The sequence below is a fragment of the Aedes albopictus genome, chromosome 2 (assembly GCF_035046485.1).
Source record: "Aedes albopictus strain Foshan chromosome 2, AalbF5, whole genome shotgun sequence".
NCBI classification, from domain to species: domain Eukaryota; kingdom Metazoa; phylum Arthropoda; class Insecta; order Diptera; family Culicidae; genus Aedes; species Aedes albopictus.
The window spans coordinates 306,224,000-306,246,235 of NC_085137.1; the positions used below are offsets into that span (position 1 = coordinate 306,224,000).

Genomic DNA, 22,236 nt, shown 5'->3' on the forward strand with positions numbered 1-22,236 from the left:
AGTGTCCCTGATACGAACTACGCACATCACTCGACCCATCGTCGCCTTGATCAACCGTATCAGTTTATCCAGGAATCCGTATTCGTGCATAATCTGCCAAAGCTATTCTCGATCGATTGTATCATACGCCGATTTTAAATCGATGAACAAGTGATGTGTGGGCACGTTGTATTCGCGGCATTTCTGCAACACCTGGCGGATGGCGAACATCTGCGTTCACCCATGAATCCAGCCTGATATTGCCCCACGAACTCTCTTGCAATCGGTGATAGACGGCGGCATAAAATATGAAAGAGTATCTTGTAGGCAGCGCTCAGTAGTATAATCGCGCGGTAGTTCCCGCAATCCAACTTGTCACCCTTTTTGTAGATGGGACACACGATACCTTCCATCCATTCCTCCGGTAATACTTCCTCCACCCAAATCTTGGTAATGACCCAGTGTAGTGCTCACAACAGACTAGACATTCATCGTAGAGCAAATCCTCCAGAAATGCCGTGAATACCCCAATGCATCATCTGTTCGTCGACCTGAAGATGGTATACGACTGTGGCGACCGCACAGAGCTTTGGAAAATCATGGATAAAAATGACAAACCGAGTACAGGCATACCTCGATTTAGTGGACATTTCAATTTTTGAAATGTCTATAAAATCGAATTTTACATAAAATCGAAGCAAAATTTTTTTTTATTTTTATTAAAATTTTGTACCAAAACATATAAAAATCGCATGAAAATTGAGTTTTCGATAAAAGGCTCGGAGTTTTTGGCATGTATTAGTAATTCTCGCTGAATAACGAATAAACTACTTTCTTGCTATTGTGTTACCATCGAAATCTTTCGTCTCCAAAACTGTGTATGGTTGATTAAAAAACCAATATTTTGAGCAATGGACATAAACAATAACTTTGTTGCATAAATGTTCCAAAAATGAAAAAGTTCAGAATTTTATTCAGGGATTCCTTTGAAAATGTCTTCGAGGATATATTCATCCTGGAATTTCTTCATGAATTGCTTAATTAATTCTTCCAGAGATCCCATCTGCAATTCCGCAAGGAGCTTCTTCGGAAATTAAGAGATTCGTGACAAGCACTTGATAAAGCGTGGTTACAGGTTGTCCTGTATTTGCCAATCGATTTTTCTGTATGAGTAGTGTTGGTTTGTACCGCTATCTGCTCTGTCGCCTTTTGTTGCAATTCTGAGGTGTTAAATAAAATTAAGTGAATGTAAAATTTTCAACTTTATTACGACGGTCTTCGAATAAAGCTTCCCTCATCAAATCATCATGTTACAGAATATTTCAGAAATTCTTCCATGTGTTGCTTCAGAAGAGTTAAAAAGAATTATTTAACGAGATTTGGCAAGAATTTCTTAACCGATTCCTCCATGATGTTTAACAAATCATTTCAAAGATTATTTGAGAAATTCCTTGGATTCATTCTGAAATTTTCTTGAGAGATTTGCTCAGTAATTTATTCTATTCTATAAATTTCACAAAAATTTCTTTCAAAGCATTTATCATGATTTACTTCTGAATTTCCACCAGTTTTTTTCCAAAAAAGTATCCATAAATTTGGGCAGAAATTCCTGAAGAAATTCATACAAAAAACGCGTTCAGAGATTCCTTTAGAAATTTCTTTAGACATTCAATCAGAAATTTCTACAGTGATTCCTTTAATAAAAGTTTCAGAAACAATTTTCAGAAAATGATTCAAAACTTCCTCCAAAAATTAGAACTGTGGTTACTTTGAAAATTCTTTCAAGGATTTCACCAAAAAAAAATCCTACAGCAACTTCCAATTCCTTCAGAAATTCCATTAGGGTTTGTGTATGATTTTTTTTGTAAAAATTCTCCCTTTGCAGAAATTTCCTTTTTTTCGAGACTTTTTTAGATGTTTTTCCGATGAATCATTCGGAAACTCCTTTAAGCCTTCTCTCAAACGATCGCCCAAAGATTTATTCCAAAACTTCCTCCGGGGTTTGCTTAAGAAATTACTCCAGGGATATTTTTGAATCTGAATTTCTGTCAGAAAAACCTCCTGGGATTTCTCTAGAAATTCTTCCAGGGACTCCTAAAAAAGTAAGATCCATTCAGGAATTTTCTGCAGTGATTTCTATAGAAACTACCCTGGGGGTTCCTTCACAAATTTTGACTTTTTTTTAATTCAACTAATAAATTCTTCAAAACTATCTTTTGATTTTCCCCCAGAGATTTCAAATTTCTCCAAGGATTAATTTGAAAAAGCTTCCACAGATTTTTTGATAATTTTTACATGGACCCTTGCTGAGATCCATCCCAGGATTCATTTAAAATATCTTACACGATTTCCTGAAATAATCTTCCAGGGATTCTTAAGGAGAATCTTTGGAAACTGCTCGTAGATTAACTTCAAAAAATCATCCAGAAAATTCTAAGGAAATTCAGTCAAAAATGTTTTTACAAAAACTTCTATGGATTCCTTTAGAATGTCATTTAGAAATTACTCCAAGAACTCCTTAAAAAAGCCTTGGACGAATAGCTTCCAAAAGTGTTGCATGGATTCAAAAAACCTTGCATAGATTGTTCCTGAAATTCATCTACGAATTTCTTCAGATTTCTTTAATAGAGATTCCATCAGATTTTTTTCGAAGCATTCATCTAGAAAACCGTCCATGATCCTTCTCAAAAATTCTCCATGTTTTTTTTAGAATATGATTCGTGAATACATTGAGAATCAGAAACTCAAAACTCCTTCAAAATTTTTTCGGGAGCTTTCTAAAGAACTATCTCCAAGGATTGCTTTATGAATTCTGTAAGAGATTATTAAGGAATCTTCTGAAATTTCCTTACATTCCTTTAGATATTCCTTCAAGACATTACTCTTCTGAAAATGCTTCGAGGATTACTTCACAACTTTTTCTTAAGATTTTGCAGACTTCTTTGCAGAGGATTGCTATGGAAAGGCTGGAAGACATTCTTGCATAGATTCCTGTAGAAAGATTCCTGTAGAAATAAACACAGAGATTTCATCAGAAATTCCGCCGGGTATTCCTCTAAGCATTTCCCAGAAATTCCTTCTTAGGATTTTTTTAAATTCCTTCTGAAATTTCTTCAGCGATACTTGAGGAAATATCTTTAGAGACATCTTCAATATTACTAGAATTATTTCAGGAATTTCGGCAGGGATTTATTCAAAAGCTGTTTCATGGATTCTCTCAGAAGTTGTTCCAGCAGTTCCTTCAGGAATTTCTCAAGCGATTCCCTCAAAGATTCCTCCAGGAATTCATCCTTGGGAATGAACACGTGAAGGGACACTGAAATCGGAGAACCTCGACTAACTAGCTCGGATTCTAAAATGACAGCACTAGAAATAATTTATCACACATCTTGTCAGTAATCTACCGAAGCATTACAATGACCTTTTTAATACAATTCTCGATGAGAAAGTCATATGTTGAAAAAAGTTTGTTAGAAAACTTCGAGGAAAAGTCTGGCGAATGAGCAGTTTGCATGCATCTGCCAAAAATGTTGTCATTGCTCAGGGATCTGTAAAAAATATCACCAGAAAATTGTCCCACATACTCCGCTTATCGTGATCATCCACAAAGCCAGAGATATTTATAAAAAAAAATGAAATCAAAAAGGGAAGTATGAGATTAAGGTAAATATATAAAACTAAGTAAGTCATGAGGTATGCTTTGCCGCTATTATGGGTACTCCACACAACAATGTATTGATATGAAGTGCTCCGCGTGTCAAAAGGCTGAAAACCCCTCCATTATAAGTCATCAGGATACAAACTGCAAGATTTAAATTGATTGAATATTAAAAATTTTGCCATTAAAAAAATGTACATAAAATCGAGGTAAAATGTACATAAAATCGAAGGACATAAAATTGAGGGTCTATATAATCGAGGGTCCACTAAATCGAGGTATACCTGTTTTGAGGAGCACTATTGTTGATTATGTCTCATCTTAATAAATGCTGTTGAACAATTAAATGTAAATATGTTGATCCTATGCATCCTATTTTCTGCTCGTGTATTGTAACAGTGCAGAAAAAGATGACACCGTTGATGAAAACGAGATCGTTGGAAATTTTTATTGTAATTTAATTCATGAATAACACTACTACACCGGAGCGCAATCGCTGGAAGCGTTCAGCACGTCATTATCGTTGTACAATGTTGTAGTGGAATAGCAAGTAGCTCACTTCATCCTCTTGCATGATAGAGGAAAGTTGCCTTGAACTTGCACACCGTATAGCGATGCAGTCAGTCCTCCCAAAACTACCATAGACACGGGATGAGCTTTTACGGATTGAAAGTTTTCCTATAGCATCACCTTTCGTCCTCCAACCTCCCATCACCGGCACCGAACGAAGTGACTTGATTTCGGTGGTGGGGGTGGTGGTTGAAGGTAAAAGTGCCAGCTTATTCCGTTGTTCCTTTTGTGTTCCGATCCAATCTTGCGGAGATGCCAAAACTGGGAAGCAACCAAGCTGAACATGCAAACCCAGCCAGCGACAACCGAGCGGAATAGATTCTCTCGGTTTCGCCGTTGCTCGATGGATGGTACCAGGACTCCCTAGGAGTACCTAGCTCTATACACACAGCGCCACGGTAGACAAAAGAGGAAATTAGTTTTCTTGTGTTTTCCTCTGGTTATACGCTTTCTGAATTATATATTTTCATGGCGTGCTCCGTGGCGGGGTCTGGCCGGGGAGAGGACGCGCGCGCGGTGGAAGGATATTAAAATGAGTTTGGATTTGTAACTCATGATTGATAGTAATTTATTTAGTGGTGTTTGGAAATGGCTTAATTTTAGTGCGAAGTTCTACCAAACTAATGTTTCCGGGATGGGAGGGAACATAACAACTGGCCGTTGTTTTAATAGATGTCTGGAACGCAAAGCGAAAGAGTAATGTTATTAATCTAATAGTTGTTCAGTGATGCCCAATGCGACATGACCTTAGATAAGCATGATAAGTGTGACCAACAACCAAGTTTCAATGAAATAGACATTATTTCACGAAAAAAGTTCTCAATGTCTGGCAATTTTCTTAAATTCTATTTCAATTTATTCTACCACTCTTATTTCCTCTAACACTTCAAATTTAGGCACACTAATTTGAGGAATTTTCCTGCCCCCTTGTAGAATATTTGTCTATAGCTAATACTTGGTTCGTTGTTGTATTTGGATTTTGTTTTGAAATTCTTGGAGGCTTATGAGCGATTCTGAGAAGAATCTATGAAAGGATCCCGGGAGAAACCCTTGAAGGAATCCTGAAAGATATAAATTAAAGAATCCCTGGAGATCTCAGAACGGCTCCTGGGAGGAATTCTTGAAGAAATCCGTAGATAAATCTTGGAAAGAAACCTATCGGAACCCCTGAACGAAATCCCTGAAGGAATTCCTGAACGAATCTCGAGAATAATTATAGAATCCATGAAGTACCCTCAAGGCATTTTGGTAAGTATCTGTAAAGGAATCCTGGAAAGAATTCCTGAAGGAATCATTGTGTGAATCTTGGGAAGAACTCGTGAAAGAAGTTACTGTAGGAATGTCCTGACAAATTGCGGGAGAAATCTCTAATAAAACCCATAAAAAACTCGGGATGAATCACTGACGGAATCATGGGAAGACTCCCAGAAGCAATATCTAAGAGATTCCGGAAAAAAATCCTGAAGGAAAACCCGGGAGATATTTCTGAACGTGGGAAGAGTCCCTAAAAACAAAGCTCAAAGATGCACCAGCATAAGTTGTTGGATTACCTTATAGAAACCCTAAACCATCGTCTTGCTAGTATGTATCCGGAAGCTGATTGTCATCTGGTAGAACCCCGATAAGCTGCGAACCAAGCTCTGGACCGGAGAAGAAAATTAAATTTACCACTCGATGAGAACCCATTCAACTTACCTGGACTGCCACTAGCGGAAGGTGAAGAGGCTTCGAGATCGAGTGCCTTCAGTTTGGACATGAGCTCGAGCGTTAAAAATTGAAGGGTCCTCAGTGGATGGAAACGGAATAAATTAATACTGCCAGGTTCCGATGACTTGCTCGTCACAGTTTGTCGACTGGATTGGGATTGTCGGGACTGTGGGCGAAGGGCTATAACCGAGCTGGTTGGTCGTGTGGTGATGGATGATGACGCTGACGATGCTGCCGATGACGACGATGCTGCTGTTGATGGTGGTCTTGATGGTGTTCCGATGGGCGATGGTGCAATGTGATGATAGGCATGCTGTAAGGAAGGGGGGAATGAGTGTTACTTACAGTGGTGTTCTGATTTTGTTCAGTTCACGGACATTCAAATGTCAAAAGACAGAAGACAGAAGACAGAAAACAGAAGACAGAAGACACAAGACACAAGACAAAAGATGGAAGACAGAAGATGGAAGATGGAAGATGGAAGATGGAAGATGGAAGATGGAAGATGGAAGATGGAAGATGGAAGATGGAAGATGGAAGATGGAAGATGGAAGATGGAAGATGGAAGATGTAAGATGGAAGATGGAAGATGGAAGATGGAAGATGGAAGATGGAAGATGGAAGATGGAAGATGGAAGATGGAAGATGGAAGATGGAAGATGGAAGATGGAAGATGGAAGATGGAAGATGGAAGATGGAAGATGGAAGATGGAAGATGGAAGATGGAAGATGGAAGATGGAAGATGGAAGATGGAAGATGGAAGATGGAAGATGGAAGATGGAAGATGGAAGATGGAAGATGGAAGATGGAAGATGGAAGATGGAAGATGGAAGATGGAAGATGGAAGATGGAAGATGGAAGATGGAAGATGGAAGATGGAAGATGGAAGATGGAAGATGGAAGATGGAAGATGGAAGATGGAAGATGGAAGATGGAAGATGGAAGATGGAAGATGGAAGATGGAAGATGGAAGATGGAAGATGGAAGATGGAAGATGGAAGATGGAAGATGGAAGATGGAAGATGGAAGATGGAAGATGGAAGATGGAAGATGGAAGATGGAAGATGGAAGATGGAAGATGGAAGATGGAAGATGGAAGATGGAAGATGGAAGATGGAAGATGGAAGATGGAAGATGGAAGATGGAAGATGGAAGATGGAAGATGGAAGATGGAAGATGGAAGATGGAAGATGGAAGATGGAAGATGGAAGATGGAAGATGGAAGATGGAAGATGGAAGATGGAAGATGGAAGATGGAAGATGGAAGATGGAAGATGGAAGATGGAAGATGGAAGATGGAAGATGGAAGATGGAAGATGGAAGATGGAAGATGGAAGATGGAAGATGGAAGATGGAAGATGGAAGATGGAAGATGGAAGATGGAAGATGGAAGATGGAAGATGGAAGATGGAAGATGGAAGATGGAAGATGGAAGATGGAAGATGGAAGATGGAAGATGGAAGATGGAAGATGGAAGATGGAAGATGGAAGATGGAAGATGGAAGATGGAAGATGGAAGATGGAAGATGGAAGATGGAAGATGGAAGATGGAAGATGGAAGATGGAAGATGGAATATGGAAGATGGAAGATGGAAGATGGAAGATGGAAGATGGAAGATGGAAGATGGAAGATGGAAGATGGAAGATGGAAGATGGAAGATGGAAGATGGAAGATGGAAGATGGAAGATGGAAGATGGAAGATGGAAGATGGAAGATGGAAGATGGAAGATGGAAGATGGAAGATGGAAGATGGAAGATGGAAGATGGAAGATGGAAGATGGAAGATGGAAGATGGAAGATGGAAGATGGAAGATGGAAGATGGAAGATGGAAGATGGAAGATGGAAGATGGAAGATGGAAGATGGAAGATGGAAGATGGAAGATGGAAGATGGAAGATGGAAGATGGAAGATGGAAGATGGAAGATGGAAGATGGAAGATGGAAGATGGAAGATGGAAGATGGAAGATGGAAGATGGAAGATAGAGGATAGAATATAGAAGATAGAGGATAAAATATAGTATATAGAAGATGGAAGGAACCAACTAAACGAAGGAGATAACGAAACTGATGAAACAAATAAAATAGAAAATAGTTTGATAAAATTGAACTATTACTGTAGCAGCTGCAGTTGTAACCATATTTGCGTTTTATTACTGAATTCAAACCAAATCATTCTTTCGCCTTAAAGAATATGAGCTTTAATAAGAACCAACCCTGCACGCACTTATGCTAACATCTTTTTCCTTATCATCTCCTTCCAGGTAAAACAACAAATCACTTCCACAACGTCAGTTGCCACAAAGCAGGATACTTTATCCTTATACTATCAGCCCCCACACTCGTTTGAAGATGCTGCTTTGGGTGGGGGGAGAGAAACTGTAAGAAACAGCAATCATAGGTAACGTCAGAAGCATCCCCTTATCTCATGTTTCCTTATCAGTTCCAAAGAAAGTGCCTGTCGATGTGTGTGCGTGTGCGTCCGTTCTTGCCATGTCACTGGACCGGATTAAATTAGATTAATTTTTGCTTTGATGCGTCCGGCGGGGAATGAAGGAGAAATGTCACTTCTTTTCTGGATGATATACATAATACGCTTGGATGCTACGCGGGCAGTGACCCTCATTGTAGGTCTTCAGCTCCGGCTGGGATTTATTCTGAGAGCTCTTACCAAGTGGGTGGACGGCTTCTTGTTGAGAAGATTGTCATACTTGAATAGCATTTCTAGATAACATTAATGGCAATATAAAACTTGATAGTTACTAAATAATGAATTTTACAAAGCGTACACTTTTCCACCTGGGTCTCTAGTAAGTCTACTGGAAGAAGCTTTAGATGGTTTGTTGCTGTCGATTCTTAGCTTTTTTTGGATTTTGGCATGGGAATTTTTAAATTTTCAAAGTGACATTTATCTGGTTCCCATTTCTTGAACCCCACTTGACGGAATCAAACATTCCACATTAACAAAAAGCATTCCCGCCCACCAGACTAACCTTTGATTTGATTTGCGCCAGTGACATTCCCGTACCCGTGGACGTCCGTGTTCCATGCTCGCTGCCAGTTGTTACGCTTTTCGGGTTCTGATGCTGCCCTAGTCCTAGCCTATCTTCAACCTTTTTTCTTTTGGGTATTTCAACCAGGTGCGCTTTTACCACCGGGTTCTTCTTGTTAGGCTGATTGACATTATCACTCGTCTTTTGTTGGTGTTTGGTGCGAGTTGTAGTATTGGAGCTCAGAGGTATCCCATCAAACAGGATTCGAGACTGACGTTGCTGCAGATGCTTATGTTGTTGCTGCTCGCGATGTGAACGCTGATGACAAGGCCGAATAAATTTGGTTCCTTGTTGTTTCTCCTGCTGACCTGGATTAGATAACGTTATAAGTTTGACTGGGAAAGTAGTTCGGGACAAGTAAATTTAAAATTATAAAATACATGTTTATTAAATTGTTGACCAAAAATGAAAAAAAAAAATTGCAGTGTAGTCTACTGGGTTGAGAGATTATTCAAAAATTAAGGGCAATCAGGTAAACAATGTAAGAATTGTATGATTATAATTTACAAACATCAAGAGAAAATGCATATGTGTTCTGTATGAATACATTATTTTCAAATCTAACTTCTAATCATCCACAAACATACCTTTTCCCATCGAAGACGGTGGCAAACCAACATCAACGGATCCAGTATAATTGGTTGACCGTTTTTCTTGATCGATCGATGTTAACTTTTGTATCATTTTTCGGAGTTCCACTGGAGGAGGCATTACAGAGTTATTCCTTACCGGCAGTAAGAGCGGAAATGGGTTTTTGGCCGTTTTTGTCGTTTCGCAGAATCCGGCTTAACACGTTGCTCGGAGGCTTCAGGAGGCTTATTTTATGAACTTTCTTCACATTTTCGCATACTACAGTTGTTGATTCATTTTGAAAAGTTCACGGTCACTGATAGCGTAGCGAGTCGTTCGGTTTTTGTTCGCTACTCTTTTTTTTCCGATCCACTGAATTGCGCAAATTTAGATTTATGACCCGGTTTCGTCAGAATTCGCGCCAATAATGGGGCGGAGGGTCGAGAAAAAAGGGTTCGGCTTCACCTTTTTGTGCGGATGCTCGGATTTATTTGATTACGGGTTCCGACTCGAGCCGCAGCCCAGCCCAACCCAGCCCAGCGAAGAAGGTGAAATTGTGATTGCGGTGACTCGTAATGATGAAATTATGCGGAATCAAGGTCCAAAATGGTTCCTTTCGACCTAGCTACGCGGCAACGCTTTTCTTTATTTTGCCCTTTTATTCGGTTCGTCGTCGTGGCTCCTGATGGACGGAAGAAAATCTCCGGAGACGTGTCAAAGGATGATTTATTCGATAGGACACGTGGGATTCGCAGAAGACTATAAACGATACACAGTTCTAGTGAACTGTTCTGCTACGCACTCGCAGTGACGAGATGCTTATCGGTAGAACACTCTTGGACTAGGTTGACTAGGGTTGACCTGGGTTGACTGTTTGTAACATAAACAGTTATTTAACACAAAGGAATTGTTTACAATCGGCTACTACGATTGAAAGCGATCTAAGTTTCTCGCAGCAGCCGTTCTTTCCCATAACCCTCCATAGCCAAGTGCGATCGATACGATCGTAAACCGTTTTGAGTCCGATGAACAGGTTGTGTGTTGGAACCTGGTTTATTTGTTCAACATCATTAAGACAAGACATAATCAACAATAGTACACCACAATACTCGGTTTGTGGCTGCCGCTCTCCATCCTCGGTCGCGCCCAATGCTCGCCAGGTCACGCTCCACCTGGTCCTCCCATCGTGCTTTCTGCGCTCCATGCCTTCTTGTGCCAACCGGATCAGTTGCAAACACCAGCTTTGCAGGATTCTTGTCCGGCATTCTTGAAACATGCCCTGCTCACCGTATCCTACTGGCTTTGGCCACCTTCTTAATTGCTGGGTTCGCCGTAAAGTGCAGCGAGCTCGTGGTTCATCCTTCTCCGCCACACACCGTTCTCCTGCACACCACCGAAGATCGTCCTTAGCACGCGTCGCTCGAAAACTCCGAGTGCTTGCAGGTCCTCCTCGACCGCAATTTCTTCTAGAGCCCGTAGTAGGCCCGACTTCCGCTGATGATGCGCCTCTGAATTTCACGGCTCACGTTGTTGTCTGCCGTCAGTAAGGATCCGAGGTAGGCGAATTCCTCCACCACTTCGAAAGTATCCCCGTCTATCGTAACACTACCACCCAGACGGATCCGGCCGTGTTCGGTTCCGCCTACCAGTATGTACTTTGTTTTTGAGACATTCACTACCAGTCCGACCGTTTTTGCTTCGCGTTTCAGGCGGGTGTACAGCTCTGCCACGGTTCCAAATGTTCTGGCGATAATGCCCATGTCGTCCGCAAAGCAGACAAATTGTCCGGATTTTGTAAAAATTGTTCACCGGCTGTTGAGCACGGCTTGTCGCATCACACCTTCCAGAGCGATGTTGAAGAGTAGGCATTCGAATGAACTGGAAGTTCACCCGAAACCCTTACGCAGTTTTGCTCACCATCCATCGTTGCTTCAATCAGTCTAGGAAGCTTTCCAGGAAAGCTGTTTTCTTACATGATTTTCCATAGCTCTGTGTGGTCGATACTGTCTTATGCCGCCTTGAAGTCGATGAACAGGTGATGCGTTGGGACCTGGTATTCACGACATTTCTGAAGGAATTTCCGTACGGTGAAGATCTGGTCCGTTCTAGACTGGCAGACGACGGAAGATGATCTGGTATAGCACTTTGTAGGCAGCATTCAAAATAGTGATCGCCCTAAAGTTCTCACATTCCAAATGGTCGCCTTTCTTGTGAATGGGGCAGATTACATACCCCTTCCTTCCACTCCTCCGGTAGCTGTTCGGTTTCCCAGATCCTGACTATCAGCCCATGCAGACAGGTGGCCAACTTTTCTGGACCCATCTTGATGAGTTCAGCTACGATACCATCCTCACCAGCTGCTTTGTTGGTTTTGAGCTGATGAATGGCATCCTTAACTTCCCTCAGCGTGGGAGTTGGTTCATTTCCGTCCTCCGCTGCACTGGCGTCATCGTTTCCTCCGTTGCCGTGGGCTCCCATGCCTACGTTCTCCACGCCGTTCAGGTGCTGATCGAAGTGCTGCTTCCACCTTTCGATCACTTCACGTCCGTCCGTCAAGAGGCCTCCGTCTTTATCCCTGCATATTTCGGCTCGCGGCACGAAGCCGTTGCGGAATGCGTTGAGCTTTTGATAGAACTTCCGTGTTTCTTGGGAATGGCACAGCAGTTCCATTTCTTCACACTCCGCTTCTTCTTGGCGGCGCTTTTTCTCCCGAAAGAGGCGGGTCTGCTGTTTCCGCTTCTGTTTGTAACGTTCCACGGTCAGTCGAGTCCCTTGCTGCAGCATTACCGTCCTCGCTGCGTTCTTCTCCTCCAAAACCGTTCCGCACTCTTCGTCGAACCATTCGTTCCGTCGATTCCGTTCCACGTACCCGATGGTGCTCTCTGCTGCGTCGTTGATGGCTGCTTTCACTGTACTCCAGCAGTCCTCTAGACGGGCCTCATCGAGCTCGCCCTCGTCTGGCAACGCGGTTTCGAGATTCTGCGCGTATGCTGAGGCGACATCCGATTGCTTTAAAACAACAAAAGCTACCGAAAATGATTTGCCGGTCAAGTTATTAATGTAGATGAGTCCCCGGATAAAGACCATGAGTATATTTTCTCGATTTCCAATTTGCAATCTTCGAACAAATCGCAATCTTTAAATAGTTCCTATTATAGGAGTCATTATTGTAGGAAATTCTAATGACTCTCTGAAGAAATCCTTGTTAGGGTTCCAGATAAAATTCCTGGAGAAAACCACGGAGAACTCCCGGAAAAACTTCGTGAGGTATTTCTTAGCAATTCCTAGAGGGTTTCCAGCAGAAATGGATTGAAAAATTATGGCATGAATACATCACTAAAATAACTAAAGCGGCCGCTATGAAATGAACCGATAGTGCCACCATAGCCTTGTGTGTTTGACGTAACTCGACTGATGTCACTGTGTTACAGTCCATATACGGTGGCGCTTTTGCTTTGATGCGGCAAGTATAGCGAAAAAGTTGGCTTCAATGATCGATCCCAGGAGAATTCTCAAAAAATATTTCTAGAATCTCTGCAGAATTTCCGGAAGAAATCACAAGAGAAATTCCTGGATAAGTTATTTGAGTACATACATTTATTTACACAGCATCACATTTAAGACAAGACATATTCAACAATTCTCTGTCACGCTCAATGCTCTTTGCACTCCACGCCTTCTTGTACCAACTGCATCAGTCGCCAACACCAACATTGCATTGTTGTTATCCGGCATTCTTGCCCACCGTATCCTTCCAGCTTCCGCCACCTTCTGGATGCTGGGTTCGCCGTAAAGTGCAGCGAGCTCGTGCTTTGTTCTTCTCCGCCACACACCGTTCTCATGCACACCGCCGAAGATCGTCCTTAGCACGCGTCGCTCGAAAACTTTGAGTGCTTGCAGGCACTCTTCGAGCATGGTCCATGTCTCGTGTCTGTAGAGGACTCCCGGTCTAATTAGCGTTTTGTACATGGTGCAGCTTCTTCTGGAGCCCGTAGTAGGCCCGACTACCTCTGATGATGCGCCTTTGAATTTCACGACTCACATTGTTGTCAGCCATCAGTAAGGATTCGAGGTAGTCGAATTCCACCAACACTTCGAAGGTATCCCCGTCTATCATAAGATTATTGCGCTGACGGATCCAGTTGTGTTCAGTCCCGCCTACCAGCATGCACTTTATTTTTGAGGCATTCACCACCTGTCCGACCTTTGCTGCTTCGCGTTTCAGGCGAGTGTACAGCTCTGCCTCCATTCCAAATGTTCTGGCGATAACGTCCATGTCGCCCGCAAAGCAAAAAAAATTGACCGGATTTTGTGAAAATCGTTCCCCGGCTGTAGAGCCCGGCTCGTCGCATCACACCTTCCAGAGCGATGTTGAAGAATAAGCATGAGAGTCCATCACCTTGTTGCAGACCCCGTCGAGATTCGTATGAACTGGACAGTTCACCCGAAACCCTTACGCAGTTTTGCACATCATCAATCGTTGCTTTAATAAATCTAGTAAACTTTCCAGGAAAGCCGTTTTATTACATGATTTTCCATCGCTCTCTGTGGTCGATACTGTCTTATGCCGCCTTAAAATCTATGAACAGATGATGCTTTGGGACCTGGTATTCACGACATTTCTGAATGATTTGCCGTACGGTGAAGATCTGGTTCGTTGTCGACCAGCCAGATCCAGACTATCAACCGGTGCAGACAGGTGGTATTTTTGTGATTTTTTAAAGAAATTCCCAGAGACATTTGTGGATGAATTCTCGGCACTATTTCTGGAGGATTTTAAACGTTCAGGACGCGCGTCTGTTTAATACTAAAACTGTTTAATACACGCACTGCATACGACAAGCGAGGTTTTTAGCTGGTGGTGTACTTTTTACAACGGCGCAAGTCCTGAAGGGTTAAGTAGGAATTCCTGCAGGTATCCTAAAAGGAATTCCAGAAAGAATCCCTAGAATCTAGATAAATACCGTAAATCGGGGTCAAATTGATCAGCGGGGTGAAATTGATCATTCGGGTACTACATTGTAATTCCATTCTAGGAACTTTTAAGTGTCGTAATGATCCTAAACTTTTAACGTAAACTGATTCGTAGATGTCTAGAGATGAGTGTAGACTTATTTTGTTAAGTTAGTTTTGCCTTATTTTTTTTTAGGAATTTGCAATACATTGCCAATTTAGCTGATATCATTGCTACTAAACAATCGATTGCTAATAGGACTTTCCGTAAATGGTATGTTTTAACATTTTTGTGGAGCCTTGGTTGGAAAGTTATGTAGCTAATCAAAACATGATTTAGTTAAAATTTGTTCATTTTATGATGAAATAGTCATTTATTGTGATAGAAATCCCTTATTTCAAATGAAATTGCTTACCTTAAGGCGTTTAAGGGGAAATTACAAAATTTAATTTTGCATTTAAAGTATTGAATTTACTAGTTGTAAACGCGTTATTCGCTTTTAGAAGAGCAAAATTAAGCAGAGAAGGCAATTTTTCTTTCCAACCGATGCTTAATTGTATACTGATCAATTTCGTCCCAAAGTAACCTTTCCAATTTTTTGATATTTGGAGTTATTTAAATTAAAGCTTAAATTTGTTGATCAAAATTCTGATGCATGGAGATCCACTTGGTACTGATTTTACAGAAATTATTTTGGCTATAGTTGGATTGGCACTGATGTTATCCGCAAAAGTTGTTTAAAAGTGATCAATTTGACCCCGAATTACGGTACTGGAAGTCATTAATATGAAATAAGCAAGTTCAGCCACATTAAATTACTTTTACGAAATACAAAACTTTAATAACTGATTCTTGTTTAGAATAGCTACATAACATCACAATCAAGGTTCCATAAAAATATTAACACAGATGGTTTACAGGTAATATTAGTGGCAATTGATTGTTCAGTACCAACGTTTTCATCTAAGTAAGAAACACATTGAAAACCCTTAAAACCCGAGCAGAGGGGAATATCAAACTAATAACTACGAAATCACAAAACCTGTTTTTATATCTTGTTTTGTTATTATTGAATTATCAAGGCATTACGTTTCCATAACATGTTTTGTTGAACAATCTTATTTTGTTATGACCAAGCAATTGGTATGCAGCCCTAAAATAACATTTCAATATTACATTCTGTTGTGGAACAAGTTTGGTTATTATTGTATTATTGAGAGTGCACAAATACTTTATGGTATTGCTATCTAAACTAAAACAAATTTTGAAACAAAACCTACGTCATTCTACAACGTTATTTACAGCATTTTAGGGAAAGCAACTGCATATTCACTCATCAATTTGTCTTCCTCTTCCATTTATCATTACATCCAAACTGAGACAAAGTGCATGCCCCATATCATTAGCTAGTATTCCGTGGGAAAAAGTTTGCATAATGCACCAGAAATACTATTTAACGATTTTTTGAAAAGTGCGCAAAGTTAGGCCCTAGGTGCGCAAAGTATGGTACGCTTACGGTATCACATTTGATAAGAGGTGTGGTATATTACGTGACATGGAGGTGCTGTAATGTGTACAAAACAAAGTCCCTGCTGGGCGGCGCGAGGTTTTGCTAAATTTCTGAAATTGACTGAGTTGTAGCTGAAAAGTACCCAAAATACCAGCCACTGCCCAAGTGGCGCAGTAATATCGGCGTTGTTGTGGAGTTAGCGTATTGAAAAGATATGGTCTCTCGTGAAACATGCTTCGTAATTACACTGTTGAAAACGCTTTGACATCCACGTGCAGCACAACAAAACATGTGCTCGATGAACAAATTGAGATTTGAATTATGTATGAAAATGCTACGGTCAACCTTGGCTTGGTCAGCCAAAGCAAAATCAAGAAATTGACATTTATGCTTCGTAATGATTACTTTGAAGTCAATACTTTGGGCCTAGGCTGGACAGATATGCTATTGGTGATTTGATATTGCATGAAGAAGAAGAAGAACGATGGTGTTTTGAAAAATCCTATCCCTACCACACAGGAGAAGATTTTAAAATGCCTCTATAAAATCTAAAACAAAATCTAATTAAAAACGGTTTGATGTACGGTGTAAGACTTTCGACGGACTACATATTGAACGTATAAATTTAAATTTAACATTTTTTTCTTGGTAAGGTACTTAATTTGTACCAATCACCAATTGGGTTTTCAAATTAAGAATAATATATTGATTTTTTGATTTTATTCGAAAGAGCACCTTTTTTTAAGCCAGTATGATTTTTTTCAGATTTTTTTGATACCTAAATTCAATTACAAAAAGATTTTTTGAAACCACCTTTTGACAGCTGGGCAACTGCTTGACAGCTCCGCCCAGTACGAAATGCGACGAGGGGTGATTCGACAAATCGCTCCCATACAAACTTTAAATCGATTTTTAAATAGGTTCCCGGGCACCAAAGTTCATGAAAATTTGGATGTCGGCTCAGTTTGGCATGTAGATTGTGAATATGGAATTATCTGAACACCACTAAAGAAGCCAATTGCAGCTGGTCTATGGAAAATTCCACGTGTATGGCAATTCGGGTTTTTTCTTAACTCACGATGACCAGATCGGTTCAGTCGGATTTGTTGTTGATGGAAAAAAAATAAATCTGGATCACATGAGATCAATATTGTCAAAATCGGAGAAAATTTATCGCAGATATAACCATTACATAGTTTACCTTCTTTATTTTATTGTCTGCTGTTTCATATTATGAAGTAAACAATAAAGACATTGCAACTTCTAGAAATTTCATCAGACTCTTCCGTATTTTTTATTTTATTCATTGTGAAGCGCCCTGTACCGTCCAGGGGCAGCATTAAACACTACACGGAATGTGATATCTTTCATTTCATTACAGTCCGACACAATTTTAATAAACTATATTGAAGTATCACAAACCATCACTTATATTACAACGATTCACTTGTTCTTATATTACCCTAACATTTTCAGTATTTCTTCACCGAACTACTAGAGACACTTCCAGCTTCTTCTTGACCCGACTACTACGTCCTACCTACAGCCTTTATTTGGACAGTATCTAGAAATGTCCCACATGGGAGCTCAAGACTTATCCGATGTGCTGCCTGCGTTAACGTTGTCACCGAACTCCCCGACTACTGGCCCCGACTGAAGCCAAAGCCTCCGTATTTATAGCCTAAATTTCCTAGTAATACCCGAACCAGCTTGGGCGTGTCTAAAATTCCTACGATCATTCTCGTCTTGCCGAAGATGTCATGATAAATCCTAACAATGCCCGAACCAACTTGGGCGTATCCAAAACCCTACCAAATGAAAATACTAATAAGTCCAAAACCTAGACCTCTACCTACACACCAAAAATCGATTAAGGGTTTCAGCAAAATTTTGCTGAATTTTGCCGAGCTGAAGGCTTCAGCAAAATTTTTGCTGAAATTCAGCAAAATTTTGCTGATTTGTTCAGTAAACTCTGCTGATCACCAGTAACGTTTTGCTGAAATTCAGCAAACTTTGCTGAAAGTTCAGCAAAAAAATTTGCTGGACCCTTCAGCTCGGCAAAATTTAGCAAAATATTGCTGAAAGCGTTTAGTGTGTATCCTACTTGTCCTCTTCGAGATTAAAAACTTTCTCTTCTTGAAAACATCACGACTCTTCTATCTTGGGCGTATCCCAAGCCCTACCAAGAATCTTAATGCCAACGAAAAACTTAAATCTCCTAACCACGCCTGACTTGGGCGTGTTCGCACAAAACCTACTGAGAATCTTTACACCAAGGCCTACATCTTCTAGCCCCGCCTCACTTGAGCGTATACAAGGCTTGGGTGTGTGAAAGAATTGAACCCCACCATCGACGTCATTATCATTCTCCCCATCATCATCATCGTTACCATCATCATCCTCATCGTCTTTGGAATTTGGCACCAAATTCTCCAAAACAAAGCACCCGGTCAATAGGATGTCGCGGTTCCATATCATTCTTTCGGGTTCATTACCCATCGTTGTCCCAAGCGTAATTGAAATTGCATCACACCGACCGGACCTAGCGCGTTGCAACACGATCGCACCCGGCCACCACCGGACGATGATGGGTTATAAAAACTAGGTCAATAACGAATGGTGCGATTTTCGTTGCTTCCAATATGACGCGCCTACGATGAAAATTGAATCTAAAATCCCCCCCGGGCAGCTGTTGGGAATGATGGGTGAAATGCATTTTTGTTTCAGTTGAATATTTGAACTTTGAATATCGGAGTGTGTGGGAATATTTAGGTCTATGCAATTGCTATAATTTGAGTTTTGGGTGAATATAGCATCATATCTATTGATATGTTTATCTTTGTGTTAATTTCCTTCTTTTAATATCCCAATCCCGTTACGGTGCCAAATTCCTATCACTTTTCTACGATTCCCAATTCTTATAGGTTAAGTAAAATTTTACCTTCAAAATGTGATACATCTGCAAATGAGTTTTTTTTTATCTCAAAATTTAGTAAACTTAGTTGAATGTATATGTCATTTTAACAGTACTGCTTTTCTAACCTCTAATTATAACGTCAAAAAGTACCGAACAGACTATGTATTACGAAGTAATGAATGTTAGTGAGAGTGGAGATAGCAAATATGGTACCAACTAAATAATTCTAATCAATAAAAATGTCAACTATACAGACAATTCTGCTCAATTGATGATTGCATTTGTCTATTATAACTTTTTTCTTTCGATCTATTATTATTCGATCATATATTGTTTGACATTATGTCATAAATATCTTTTTTCATTACTAAAAATAATCTAAAACAGAATAAAATTAAACAGCATCTGCAGAAGTAATCATATCGGCATATGATATAATTACCTTTTACCTTCGCTCACGTAGGTACGTGTATAATCGCCGTTCTCACAGCGCGAACAAAACAAAAAATTAAAAAAAAATCATCTCCGTCTGGAAAGAATCTTTGTCACCGCCAAAATGCACCCCATGACGAAGCTCAATCATAAATAGTCGACTAGCAACTTTTTCGTCGTTCTCTTTGTTCCGCAACAGCCGACGACGGGCCATGCGAACGCCACCACTGTTATTAGTGTTACAGTGCACATGTCTGCGCACCGCGATAGCGCTGTTGGTAAGAGAGAGAGGTTCATTGTTTGATCTTGCATTCAAATCTCTGTCTATTTTTGTCCTGCGACTGGCAAACATGAAATGGGGGAATGGGGAAACTGGCAATACGTAGAACCAGTAAAGCTTCTATCGTCCCTCACCGCAAGTGCTGTGATAGCCTCATTGGTAAAGGCGACTGAAAATTTACGATAGCAGGATTGGAGGTTCAAATCCCGTCCACGTTTGTAAGTTTTATAATGAATTTGAAATTTTTTTATGTGACCTGTTATTTTCTAAAAATAGAATAACACACTTAAAATAATTACCCAAAAATGAGTAAAAAAAGTTAGTTTTTACCCTAATTTTGCTTTCGAAATGTTATCAATAACTCTTTAATATCAAAATTTGTTATCGAAATATTTCCCAAATTCACTGTTATTAAGTTGTTATTGCCACTAACAAAACATGTTATTAAATTGATTTTTCAGGAACAATTTTTTGTTATGTGACTTGTTATTTTGCCGCTTATGACAGCCAAGTTTATAACTCAATATGTTATGTTAATAACATGAAAATTACTAATTCCGTTATGCAGTTATTTTGCCAAAATAACGCATTTTGTTATGCTGTTGTTTTTCTCTTCTGCTCGGGAAATGTAAGATTGACTTTTTCTAAAAACTGAAAAGTCCACACTCATCTCTAGGCATCCGTGAACTGAATGACGTAAAAACTTTATGATCATAACGATGTATAGAAGTTGCTAGAATGGAATACAATGTAGTCCCTGATTGATCAATTTCACCTCGTTGATCAATTTGACCGCGGTTTACGGTATTAGTTAAATTATTGAAATAAAAATACTACAAGAACTTGTGCATACTTCTTTAGAAGAGTTTCTGTAGAAATTCTTAAAAAAAAATCTTGCAGGAATATCAGCTTTGATTTTTTAGAGAAATCCAAGCACAAACTCTTGAAGGAATCTCAAGAAAATTTTCTGAAGGCATCACAGAATAAATATCTTGAAATTTATTGGAAATCCAAAGGGATTCTTATAGCAATCCCCGGAAGCATTTTTGAAGCAATCCTAGCATACGTTCCTGGAGGAATCCCAAGAGGGATCCCAAGAGGAAAGTATAGTAGAATTTCTAACTTAAAACCGACGACATTTTTGAGAAATCCCTGGAAAATTTCCGGCAAAAATTCCTGAAGAAATCCCAGCAGTCAATCTATGTACATCCTTGATATTTTTGGCAGATAACAAGCAATTTTTGCTGATTTTTGCCATGGTGAATGCATTCAGCAATACAATTTTCGGAAATATCCAGTGGTTTGCACTGATAAGGCACTTGTTTGAGATGGATTCTAGCAATTCATTACTGAAAATTCAGTTATTGGTTTTGCAGATTATTGGTTTTAGACAAATTAGGACCATTAATAGACAACTAGTAGATCAACCAAAAGTGAAAACAGTTGAATTTTTATGCACTGTACGAAAAGCTGCAACCGTTCGATCATTTTTTTAAGTGACAATTTTACCTTTTATGATCATTCCATCTATCGTACTCTCGTTCGTACTTTGTGCATAATAAACAAATTATCTTTGAAGATTATTTCAACTTTCATTGTTAAATCATCAATCCGCTTTTTTGCTTTGTAGAGATAGATACGACAAGAGAAGCAATCACGTGTTGCAAGCATCCTCGTTAGACGGTACATCTCCAATCGGCACAAGATGCGATACATCTGGAAGACTGTTTTATAGCATCTTTGCCACTTACAAAGTCACACAGCATTTCACCGCCGTAATAGTGCTAGTTCACAGCAGGGATGCCAGGTAAAATTTTCAAATATCTTCACAAGGCACGTTAAAATGTCTTCACATGTCTTCACACCCCATATTGTGGCTTTAGAATAAAATACTGTTAGAAGTCAAAATTTATGCCATGTTCTCACTTAGGTTTGAATGAAGAAATATACCGTGAGGTCATCGAGCAATAATGCATGCTTCTCTCCAGAATTTCCATGGCAAATTTAAGGGTTTTTCCCGATAAATTTTTTACAAGTTCCTCGGATTTATTTTCACGAGTTCCACAAAAAATCCAGGAATTTCTCTAGGAATTCCTTCGGAAATTCTCCCAGGAAGTCCTCGCGAATACCTTCAGAAGATCCCTGGGAATTCATCAGTTTCTTGGGAATTCCTCCAGATCATCCACGGAAATTCACCCAAGTTGTCCTCGAGAATTCTCCCAGGAGCTACTCGTGAATTCCTGCAGAAGATCCTCAGCAAATCCTCATGCTTGACCTCATGCAGATCCTCGGCAGTTCCTCCAAAAGATCCTCAGGAATTCCTCCAGGAGATCCTCAAAAATTGTGCCAGAAATTCCTCGAAACATCCTCTAAAAGTTACACCGGAATTCTTTCATAAGTTTCCCGAGAATTTCTTCAGGAGTTGAGTTTCCCGAGAATTCTCCCAGGAATTCTTTTACAAGTTCCTCCAGGAGTTCCTCGGAAAATTCTATAGGAGTTCCTCGGCAATTGGGTTTTTAAATTAAGAAAAATGAATCGATTTTTTTGATTTTAAACGAAAGAGCACCTTTTTCTGAGCACCTCTGATTTTTTTCAGATTTTTAGAA

The 22,236-nt window shown here is 39.9% G+C and overlaps 3 protein-coding genes across 4 annotated transcripts in view; 1 reads left to right on the forward strand and 2 right to left on the reverse strand.

Moving 5' to 3' along the window:
• Positions 1–8,636, reverse strand: part of LOC109424246 (uncharacterized) — a 114,828-nt gene extending 106,192 nt beyond the window's left edge. The window contains exons 1-2 of the mRNA XM_062848313.1: positions 8,586–8,636; positions 5,903–6,227 (exon numbers count right to left, since the gene is read on the reverse strand). Of these exons, the coding sequence (XP_062704297.1) occupies positions 5,903–6,227; positions 8,586–8,636 (376 nt within the window). The remainder of the gene's footprint in view (positions 1–5,902; positions 6,228–8,585) is intronic.
• Positions 1–22,236, forward strand: part of LOC109428702 (glucose transporter type 1) — a 916,963-nt gene that overhangs the window by 378,827 nt on the left and 515,900 nt on the right. The window lies entirely within an intron of this gene.
• On the reverse strand, positions 8,826–10,377 carry LOC115270318 (uncharacterized). The gene is made up of 2 exons (XM_029879734.2): positions 9,555–10,377; positions 8,826–9,275 (listed from the first exon to the last, which is right to left on the reverse strand). The coding sequence occupies exons 1-2, from the start codon at positions 9,676–9,678 to the stop codon at positions 8,875–8,877; spliced, it is 525 nt and encodes a 174-aa protein (XP_029735594.2). The 5' UTR covers positions 9,679–10,377; the 3' UTR covers positions 8,826–8,874.

Excerpts from the sequence above, each read along its gene's own strand:
- LOC115270318 (XM_029879734.2), bottom strand. The coding sequence starts at position 9,678 with ATGCCTCCTCCAGTGGAACTCCGAAAAATGATACAAAAGTTAACATCG. Across the intron at positions 9,276-9,554 it reads ACCGTCTTCGATGGGAAAAG|GTCAGCAGGAGAAACAACAA; the intron begins GTATGTTTGTGG and ends TATCTAATCCAG.